At 59.5% G+C, this 10,599-nt stretch overlaps 2 protein-coding genes across 3 annotated transcripts in view; both read right to left on the reverse strand.

Annotated features, from left to right (window-relative positions):
* Nucleotides 1-2,310, reverse strand: part of COMMD1 (copper metabolism domain containing 1) — a 56,414-nt gene extending 54,104 nt beyond the window's left edge. For both annotated transcript variants that reach the window (XM_054177274.1, XM_054177272.1), the window contains exons 1-2: nucleotides 2,086-2,310; nucleotides 704-985 (exon numbers count right to left, since the gene is read on the reverse strand). In XM_054177274.1, coding sequence (XP_054033249.1) covers nucleotides 704-985; nucleotides 2,086-2,280 — 477 coding nt within the window. In that variant the 5' untranslated portion in view covers nucleotides 2,281-2,310. The remainder of the gene's footprint in view (nucleotides 1-703; nucleotides 986-2,085) is intronic.
* Nucleotides 2,311-3,189: 879 nt separating this feature from the next.
* CRLS1 (cardiolipin synthase 1) lies at nucleotides 3,190-10,452 on the reverse strand. Its single transcript, XM_054177236.1, has 7 exons — nucleotides 9,955-10,452; nucleotides 8,234-8,371; nucleotides 6,833-6,962; nucleotides 5,665-5,750; nucleotides 5,074-5,142; nucleotides 4,876-4,967; nucleotides 3,190-3,467 (listed from the first exon to the last, which is right to left on the reverse strand). Exons 1-7 carry the CDS (start codon nucleotides 10,291-10,293, stop codon nucleotides 3,380-3,382), a joined length of 942 nt encoding a protein of 313 aa, XP_054033211.1. The 5' UTR covers nucleotides 10,294-10,452; the 3' UTR covers nucleotides 3,190-3,379.
* Between the last annotated feature and the right edge of the window lie 147 nt (nucleotides 10,453-10,599).

The raw sequence follows: 10,599 nt of genomic DNA on the forward strand, positions 1-10,599 counted from the left end.
CCAGTGCCATCTGTGAAGCTGTAAGGAAAAGAACACAGCCCAGGCTGTGACATCAGTGCAGAGCTACCTGAGGGCTGAGCTGTGGTGCCAAAGCAAGGCTCTCATTGTCTCTCCATGCCAGGTCAGGCAGCAATCTGTGCCTGCAGGCTGCAGGAGGGTTGGACAAGATGCCCTTGGAGGCTCCCTTCCAACCCAGTGCAATCTGTGAAGCTGTGTGCAATGATGGACCACCAGTGCAAGGCCTGCTGGTGAAGAGAGACTGACTTGATGCCCAGTGGCAGCACAAGGGGCAGTGTGTGGAAGGTGAGGCATAAGAAGCTCCATGGAAACAGGAGGGTGAGAGAGCCCTGGAACAGGCTGCCCAGGGGGGTTGTGGAGTCTCCCTCTCTGAACATATTCAAGAGCTGCCTGGATGAATTCCAGTGTGACCTGAGATAGGTGACCCTGCTCTGGCAGCAGGGGCTGGCCTGGAGGTCCCTTCCAGCCATTATCATTGATTCTATGACTTGGAGGGAGGGGGTTGGACCAGAAGCCCTCTGGAGGTCCCTTCCAGCCATCAACATTGTGTGACTCAGAGGCAGGGGGTTGGACAAGAAGCCCTCTGGAGGTCCCTTCCACCCCAGACCGTTCCATGGGTGCGGGAAGCCGTCCCAGCACAGACACAGCTTGAGCAGCTGTGGCTGCTCTACAAGAGAGCCCTTACCTGCCCATCCTTGCCCAGCTCCATCTCCACGATGGCCACAGGGGTGTGGAGCTGCTCCAGGTGCCTGGCCTGTGCCTTCAGATCCACCCTCCAGCTGAGGCTCCTCAGGACGCTGCCGCGGCGGCTGCGGCTCACCAGGCTCTCGTGGATCTTGGCTCGGTGGTGCTTCCAGAACTTGGCAAGGGCTGCAGCCTGCTCTGCTGTGATGCCACCTTGCTTCTTGGTCTGGGCAGTGAGGAAAGCCTCCAGCTGGTTCAGATCCATGTCTGCTGAAGCAATGGACTGTGGAGGAGGAGGAGAAGGGAAAAGCTTGCACTGAAGCTCTCTTCGAGGCTCCAGCCAAAGGTCACCTCCTGGGGGATCTCAGGTGGTAAAGGCAGGGTGCAAAGACAGCTGGGGAATGGAAGTGACCTGACAGCTTGCACAGAAACAAACAAGGCCAAGGGTTGGAAGGGACCCTCCAGAGATCATCCAGTCCAACCCCCCTGCCAGAGCAGGGGCACCCAGGGCAGGGCACACAGGAGCACAGCCAGGTGGGGCTGGAAAGGCTCCAGAGAAGAAGACTCCACAACCTCCCTGGGCAGCCTGCTCCAGGCCTCCAGCAGCCTCACACCAAAGAAGTTTCTCCTCCTGTTGAGGTGGAACCTCCTGGGTTCCAGCTGGGACCTGCTGTGCCTTGTCCTGTCCCTGGGCACCACCAAACAGAGCCTGGAACCTTCATCCTGACCCCCAGCCCTCAGCTATTGATAGACATTGATCAGATCCCTCTCAGCCTTCTCCTCTCCAGACTAAGCAGCCCCTGGGCTCTGAGTCTCTCTTGACAGCAGAGGTGTTCCAGACCACTCATCAAACTCTTGGCCTCTCTTGGCCTCTCTCCAGCAGATGCCAGTCTCAAGCTGGGGACCTCACAACCTTCATTCAAAAGCCCTGCGGCTAAAAGCCCAAAGCTGCAAGGGCACCACTGCAGATTGCTGCCCCCCAGCAGCTAGGGAGCGAGAGTGCTGCGGGAGCTGGGAGTGCCTGAGGCCCTGCAGTGCTGCTGCAGCACACAAAGGAGGCTGCTCACTGCCACAGACCATTCCAACGTCTGAGAACCCCTCCAGTGCAGAAACAGTCCCTGAGCTCCAGCCTGAGCCTGCCCTGGGGCAGCTTGGAACCACTGCCTCTGCTCCTGTCCCTTGCCACCAAGGAGCAGAGGCACAACTCAGCCCCGCGCTAAGGGACGGCCCCCGGCAGGGCTACATCCTCGGAGTCACTCCCTCGAGGAGGAAGCCGCTCGTCCCCGTGTGCCAGAGGCCAAAGATGAAGCAGCGTCCCCGCGGCTGGACGCCCCCGAGCGAAGCCGCTTCCCCCGCCCCGCAGACGCCGGTCCCGACCGCTACCTGCAGAAGCCCGCTCATCTTGGCGCGCAGGGCGCGGAACTCCTCCGGCGCCGCCTCGGGGTAGAGCTGCCCGTGCAGCAGCTCCTCCGTGATGTCCGCATTGCCGTAGTAGGCGGCCTGGGCGATGCCGTTAAGAAGAGCGCTCAGCGGCTTCGAGCCCTCGGGCGGCGGCGGCGCCTGCTCCGGCGCCGCCATCTTGAGGAGGGCGGAGCCGCCGCCATGCTGGGGGGGGCGGAACCACCCCCGAGCCCGCCCCAGCGGCACCTGCGAGTACGGCGGCCGCGCAGGGACAGCTCGCACCGCATCGCGCCCGCCCGCCGGGCGGGACCCGAGCCCCACGCGTGGACCGCGCTTTCCGACGAGGGCGAGAGGCGCTGCGCTCTTAGCAAGCTAACAGCACCCATGGCGAAAGCAGTGGTTCTAGCGCCCGGGCCCTTGGTGTAACACAAATCCTCAGGCATCTCCCACGGAGCAGCTGCACTGAGCTCCCGAGGGAGGTGGCACCGAGGTGGAACCTTCCCTAGCCAGGCTTCTTCCATCCTCCCACCCGCCTCAGGCGGTTTCAAAGGTAACTGCAATCAAAATCACCCACGCAGCCACACAAAACCCACACACCCTCAAAAACTGCACCACCAGCACCCCCAAACCCTGGGCTGGGTTGGAAGGGCATCCAGCAGGCCTCCAGCAGCCTCACACCAAAGAACTTTCTCCTCCTGTTGAGGTGGAATCTCCTGAGTTCCAGCTGGGACCTGTTGTGCCTTGTCCTGTCACCGGGAAGCACCAGAGCCTGGAACCATCACCCTGACCCCCAGCCCTCAGCTATTGATAGACATTGATCAGATCCCCTCTCAACCTTCTCCTCCTCTCCCCAGGGCTCTCAGCCTCCCTTCAGAGCAGAGATGTTCAAGCCCCTTCGTTGTGCCTTCTCCTGTCACCGGGCACCACCCAAACACAGCCTGGCCCCTTGGTGATTCAGCATGCACCTGGCAGCACCCAGCAAAAAACCTGCATCTAAGAATATCATTTATTTGGGGTTTGTAAACAATCTCATTTGGAACAAATTAAAAATGCAGTGGGACAAACACCCCCCTACCCCACCCCCCAGATCTCTCTGTATATATGTACACACACCTCCACCCTCGCTTCATTGCAGTGCCGTGGTTCAAAGCAGGAAAGGAGGAAGGAAGTGAAGGGAGGAAAAAAAAATACACCAAACCACCAGTCCCCAACCCCAGCCAAAGTTCCTTGATCCAATCCCAACCTTCTTTCCAAAGGGATCCTTCTCAGGAGCACTTCACTTGTTGTTGATCACCTGAACTGTCTTCTGCCCGTAGCGGTAGTAGCTGTAAGCAGAGCTCACCGTGGTGAAGGCTGTGATGCACCTTGAGGGGGGGGGAAGAAATCACAACCCACAGTCCCTGTGAGTCCTTTGGGTCTAAAAAGAGCAGAATCAGAACGTTTCCTTTTTAAAGCACCAGCCTTGTTCTTCAGGAGACAGCTCCAGTGGACTGCAGACCCCCTGGGGTCTGTGCCGCACTAACTGGGAGTCACTGCTGCAGGCCTGCCCCCTCCAGCACTCCTGCCCTCCTTGGACACACTGCCAGCCTTGCCCAGGCCACTGCTGAGAGGCTTTGGAGAGGACCCTGCTTAAGTTGCAGCCAGCATGCCTCCTCCCAGCCAGCATGCCTCCATTCCTCCCAGCATGGTGACTCTCAGAGTCCCAGCCAAGTAGCCAGGGAAGCATCTCTTACAGATGCAATTCTGCACTTGGCTTTCCAACCTCACTGAGGGCTAAGATCAAGGTTCTGAACTGCTTGAAAGCTTTAGGCTGGGCTGGTTTCTCCCAGCAGACAGCTACAATGGATTTTCCACCCTCAAAAGTCCCTCCCCAGACTTCCTCTAGCTCTAGCTCCCTTCAGGTACTGGAAGGCCACAAGAAGGTCTCCTGGGAGCCTTCCCCCTCCCAGACTGAACAACCCCAGGTCTCAGTCTGTCTCCATGGCAGAGCAGCTCCAGCCCTCTGCTCACCCTCCTGGCCCTTCTCTGGACACCTTCCAGCACCTCCAGATCCTTCCTGGAAGAGAGGCTCCAGAGCTGGACACAGTGCTCCAGCTGTGGTCTCAGCAGAGTGGAGCAGAGGGGCAGAATCCCCTCCCTGGCCCTGCTGGCCACACTTCTCTTGCTGCAGCCCAGGCTCTGCTTGGCTCTCTGGGCTGCAAGTGCTCCCTGCTGGCTCCTCTTGAGCTTCTCATCCCCCAGCACCCCAAGGCCTTTTCTTCAGGGCTGCTCTCAAGCCAGTCCCTGCCCAGCCTGTATCAGTGCTTGGGATTGCCCTGACCCAGCTGCAGGACCTTGCCTTTGGGAACCTCATGAAGTTGTCATGGTCCCAGCTCTGCAGCCTATCAAGGTGCCTCTGCATGGATCCCTTCCTCCCACTCTGATGCTTCTTCCATCACTCTGAATGTTACAGTTTGCCTGTGTGCACCACCTCTGGTGCTGGGATTTGCTTCCCCTCCCCAGCATTACCTCCCCTTCCCTGGCTCTGCTCCTGTTCCAAGCTTTGCCTCCTGGATGTCAACTCTCTCCATTGCCCAAGGTTTGCTTCTCTAGTAAATTAAGCAGCAATAAATCTCTGGCTTCTGAGTGAGCCAAGAACAAAAGGGCACAAACTCAGGCCCAGCTGGAGTTGCTCCAGCAGGGAGGCCCAGCTGGGTCTCTTTCCATTCCCCCCCAGTTATATTAATCTCTCTTTCATACAACACAGGTCCCAGAGGTGAGGAGAGAAGTTACCATAGGGTCTGCAGGTAGATGCTGTCCACATAATTGAAGACAGGAGCTGCTAAAGAAGCTGCCACCAACATGAGCTGCACTGCTGTGTTCATCTGGCAAAAGCAAACCAGGAAATGTCACCAAAATGAAGCCTCCCCCCAAAGCAGACAGCACCCAAGAGCTGTGGAGCCCCCTTCTGGCACTGCTTCCTGCTCTTACCTTGCTAATGAATGTTGGCTTTAACTGGGCAGTAGCATAACAGGGGTTAAAATATCTACTGAGTGTTCTCTGTTGGGAGGAAATAGAGAAGGGGAAGAAAAGCAGCTGTAGAATGCTGAAATCCACATCTTTGCAGGAGACAGTAAACTGAGCTGTGGCACTGAAGAATCACCCTGCTGCCATCCTCACGGGATTTGCTGCACAGCACTCACTCCACAGATCTGACCCCACTCCCCACCTCTGCTTTCCCCTTCCCCAGCTCTCCTTCCCCCCTCTCCACCTTTGTCCCCCCTCCCCCCAACTCTGGCCCTCCTCCTCACCTCTGCTTCCCCCCTCCCAAGCTCCAAGCAGCTCTGACTCCCCTCTCTGAAACCTGTTCCGTGTGCTGCCTGCGACTCCGCCCGGCAGAGCAAGCAGCACAGCTCTCCCCTGTAGGCTCTCTGCACCCCATCAAGCCTCAAGGTTAAAACCCCTTGGGCACAACTGTGTTCAAGGCTTCCCTTTCCTGAGCACTCCTCCAAGCCCACCACAGCCCTGACCCCCAGCCAGCACTGGCAGGCTCCCAGAGCGCTGTCCCCGCTCCGCACTCACCGGGGGAGAAAGAGTTTTGTACCGCACGTAGAACACCGCAGCAATGAGAGCTGCGTCCCTCAGCAGGATCATGGAGGTCAGGGGCACTGCAAAACCAGGCCAAGAAGGAGCTGTCAGACAGCACATCCACCCTGCAGAGACTGCACACACACAGCAGGAAGCAAGAAACCTCCCTCCAGTCCTGCAGGGCAGCTTGGATGTGGGAGGGAAGAGCTTGGATGTGGCTTCTGGACGGGCTGGAGCTGAAGTCATGGAGTCACAGAATGGTTGGGGTGGAAGGGACCCTCCAGAGATCACCCAGCCCAAGCCCCCTGCCAGAGCAGGGGCACCCAGGGCAGGGCACACAGGAGCACAGCCAGGTGGGCTTGGAAAGGCTCCAGAGAAGGAGACTCCACAAGCTCCCTGGGCAGCCTGCTCCAGGCCTCCAGCAGCCTCACACCAAAGAAGTTTCTCCTCCTGCTGAGGTGGAACCTCCTGGGTTCCAGCTGGGACCTGCTGTGCCTTGTCCTGTCCCTGGGCACCACCAAACAGAGCCTGGAACCTTCATCCTGACCCCCAGCCCTCAGCTATTGATAGACATTGATCAGATCCCTCTCAGCCTTCTCCTCTCCAGAATAAACAGCCCCAGGGCTCTCAGCCTTCCTTCAGAGCAGAGGTGCTCCAGTCCCTTCACTGGGGCCCCATCCCTGGAGACATTCAAGGTGAGGCTGGACAGGGCTCTGGGCAAGCTGCTCTAGTGGAGGATGTCCCTGCTGACTGCAGGGGGCTTGGACTGGATGGCCTTTGGAGGTCCCTTCTGAAATCATCCTCACAGCTCTCTTTTAGCCTCTCTCCAGTAGTTCCCCATCTCTCATGACTGAGGAGCCTTGAGCGGGGGAAGCCCTTGAGCCGAGCCCTGGAGGGGGGGAAGCCCTTGAGCCCAGCCCTCAAGCTGGCAGCCCTTGAGCTGAGCCAGTCTAGGGAGAACTTTCTTTTTCACAGCTACTATTGCTGCATTAAAGAAGACTGCTGGGGGGGCTGTGCTGAAGTGCTGAAGAGTAGTAAGCTGCCAAAGCAAGAGCTGAAAGCAACCCACCAGAGCTCTCCTTCCAGAAGGCCCAAGCAGCACTGCCCCAGCTCAGAGGAGTCTCTGGCCCTCAGGCAGCAGAGGCAGGGGCAGTGTTCTCACCTGGGATCAGGTTTGCACAGGTCAGGCTTACGTAGAGCACGCTGATGAGGATTTTATCAGCCAGGGGATCAAGAGCACTTCCCAGAGCTGACTTCTGGTTAGCCCAGTTCCGTGCAATAAATCCATCCAGCTGGGGAGGGGGGAAAAAGAATGAGTAAGCCCAGGCCTAAAAATAGCTTCTACATGGTGCTGCTGGTAGAGAGCTAAGGCAGGAATGACAGCACACAGCTGGTTTAACTCTGCTGACAGATGAGCTCTGCTAGCTGGCAGCAGGGTGAGGGTTTTGTTTCTCCCCACTGCATGCCAGCTTCTGCAAGGCTCTGAACATTTTCAGGGCCTCAGGAGCTTGGAAAGGTTTTTTTTTTTGCCTCCTTTCTTTCCTTTTTAATCTTTTTTCCTTTTTCTAAGGGGAGGAAAACAATAAATGACAGGATTCTCAGGATGGGTGGGGAGCAGGTGCATCTGCAGCTGCTTGTAGGAGCACAATGCCCACCTGGCACCGGCCAGGGAATCCCTTTTTATCCACCAGCACTCAGTGCCCTTCGCTTCACAGGCTCAAAGGATGTTAGGGGTTGGAAGGGACCACTGCAGATCAACCTGAGGCCATTTCCTCTCCTCCTGTCACTTGTTCCTAGGGAGCAGAGTCCAACCCCCACCTGGCTCCAGCCTCCTCTCAGGGAGCTGTAGAGAGCAGTAAGGTCTCCCCTCAGCCTCAGCTGCACACCCATGGCCTGGGATGCTCTTGGTTTGCTCCCTGGATGCTTTCCCATCCCTCCTCCTGTTCCCCTCCTGAGCCTGGGCTACCAAAAGCAGCTGCCAAGCCAACACCCAAGAAACACCAAGTGCCATGGTCAGGAGCAGGCCCTGGAGGGGCTTGTTCAGAGGCTCACAGAATGTCAGGGGTTGGAAGGGACTTCCAAAGGTCATTGAGTCCAAGCCCCCTGCCAGAGCAGGACCATAGAATCCAGCACAGGTCACACAGGAACACAGCCAGACAGGGCTGGGAAGGCTCCAGAGAAGGAGACTCCACAACCTCTCTGGGCAGCCTGCTCCAGGGCTCTGGGACCTTCACCTCATGTTGAGGTGGAGCCTCCTGTGCTGCAGTTTCCATCCACTGCCCCTTGTCCTATCCCAGGGTCCAACTCAGCAGAGCCTGCCCCTGTCCCTCCCTCCTGACCCCCAGCCCTCAGCTATTGATAAGACATTGATCAGATCCCCTCTCAGTCTCCTCCTCCAGACTGAACAGCCCCAGGTTATGTGCAAGCAAAGGATGCAGGCCCCCAGCAGATCTAAAAAGCTATGCTCTTGCACTTCTTGCCACCCTGCACTGGAGCCTGAAGTGCAATGCACAGGGCTGGCAGCCCTGCAAGCCAGGCCACCCCCAGCCCGATGCCGACCTACCAAGTCCGTCACGCCGGCCAGGACGAAGACCCCCAGGGCAATGTTGAAGTTCTCTTCAACAATCAAGTAGCCCAAAACTGGAGCCAGACCCATTCTTGCCATTGACAGGATGTTGGGGATGGTCCAGGGGTTTTCATACTGGAAAGCAAGAAAGCAACAACTTCAGGCTGTGAGAGCAAAGGCAAACACAGAACACAAACATGCAGGTTGGAAGAGAGCCTCAGGAGCACCAAGCCCAACCCCTGACCCTGCTCTGCAAGGCTCAGCCCTAAACCACAGCCCCAAGCACCACAGCCAAACCACCTTTAAACACCTCCAGGCTTGGGGACTCCACCACCTCCCTGTGCAGCTCAGCCCAGTGCCTGACCACTCTTGATGGGGAAAAATTCTTCCTGCTCTCCAGCCTGCCCCTGCCCTGCTGCAGCCTGAGGCTCTTCCCTCTTGTTCTGTCCCTAATTACCTGGGAGCAGAGACCAGCACCAACCTCTCCACAGCCTCCTTTCAGGCAGCTGGAGAGAGCCATGAGGTCTGCCCTCAGCCTCCTCTGTTTCCCACTAACCATCCCCAGCTCCTGCAGTTGCTCCTCCTCAGATTTCTCCTGCAGGCCCTTCCCAGCTTCCTTGCCCTCCTCTGCCCTGGCTCCAGCCCCTCCACATGGCAGATAACAGAATGGATCAAGGCAAACATAGACTATCTGGGGAACAGGGCTGGGGAGGAGCAGCTGAGGAGCTGGGGGTGGTTAGCCTGGGGAAAAGGAGGCTGAGGGGAGACCTCAGGGGCCACTACAGCTCCCTGAGAGGAGGCTGGAGTGAGGAGGGGGTTGGTCTCTTCTCCCTAGGAACAAGTGACAGGAAGAGAAGAAATGGCCTCAAGCTGCACCAGGGGAGGTTTAGGTTGGGCATTGCAAGAAACTTCTTGCCTGAAAGGGCTCTCAAAGCCTGGCAGAGGCTGCCCAGGAAGGTGGTTGAATGTCCATCCCTGGAGATGTTTGAGAGAGGCAGAGCTGTGGTGCTGAGGGCCATGGCTCAGCCCCAGCCTTAGCAGAGTCAGAGACTGGTTGGACTGGGTGAGCTGAAAGAGCTTTTCCAACCCAAACCCTTCTGTGCTCCCCTTGGAATTCAAAGGTGTTTAGAATTGTAACCTTGCAAACCATTCCTCCCAGCCCTGGAGCACAGGCATGGGGAGGGGGCAGCAGACAGCAGGACCAAGCCAAGGTCCCCCCCACGGCCAGAGCACTTTGAACCCACGGTGCCAACCTGTCCTTCGTGTCAGGGCAGCTCAGCACTGCTTTCACTGATGACAGAGCCTCAGAACTGTTCTGGCTAGCAAGTGTCTCTTAGATGGAGTCCAACCATTCTTCAACTCTACCAAAGCTGGAGGTCTGTTCCAACCGGCACGACCTCAAGTCCCTGTGACCGCTTTCAGCTGCCCTCTGGGCCCCCGGGGCAGCAAAGGCGCCGCCTGCACAAGCCACAGGCGCACGGCCCCTCGCTAAACATTAACTCAGCCTTCCAGAGGCAGGCACGCCGCCACCCACAGTCCCAAAGTCCTCGCCGGGCGCCAAGCTCGGGCGTGACACCTGTTTGCACAGGCGGCGTTCCTCCGGCTGCCCGAGGGGGCACCGAGCGCCGCGCTCCTCGCCGGGAACACCGAAGGAGGGAGGAGCGCGGCAGGCAGCTCCGCTCACCGATCACCCCCTCACCCGACCCCGGGTCACCTACCAGCTCGGCATAGGCCCCCGCCACACGCCGCTCCCGGGGGGACTCCGGCGGCTCGGCCCCGCCGCTCCTCGCCCTGGCCCCGCCGCTGAGGAGGCGCCAGGCGGCGGCCGACGGCCGCAGCAGCCGGCGGTGCTGCTGCTGCCGCAGGGGGGGCCCCGCCGCAGCCCCCGGGCAGAAAACGGCGTCGTTCCCGTGGCGGCGGCCGCCCGTTCCGCCGCCGCCCCTCCCGGCCGGCCCGACTCGGCTGAGCAGCGGCCGCGCACCGGCGGCGGGCCGCCTCTGCCCCGCGCCGCGGAGGAGCCCCCATAAAGCCCTGTCCAGCCAAGCGGCGGCCAGCATGTTGCGGAGGAGAACGCAGCCGCAGCCCCTAGGCCCGCTGCGGCCCTGCCCGCGGGAGCCAGCGGCCTGCCGCCGCCGGCGCCATCCGCCGCCCCCAGAGCCTGGCGGGGGCCGGGGCCAGGCGGCGCGCCGCGCGCCGCGCGTGTGCGGCGCGGGGCACGTGCCGCCTTTCGCGGCCTTTTACGGCAGCGCGCTCGCCGCCGCGCTTTACGGCCGGCCGGGGCCGCGGAGCAAAGCGAGGCCCCGCCGTCAGCGGGGATGAGGGCGAAGCCGCCCCTCTGCCCTTCGCTCGGCTGAGGCTCATTC

Source organism: Dryobates pubescens, chromosome 39, assembly GCF_014839835.1.
Source record: "Dryobates pubescens isolate bDryPub1 chromosome 39, bDryPub1.pri, whole genome shotgun sequence".
Classification (NCBI taxonomy): domain Eukaryota; kingdom Metazoa; phylum Chordata; class Aves; order Piciformes; family Picidae; genus Dryobates; species Dryobates pubescens.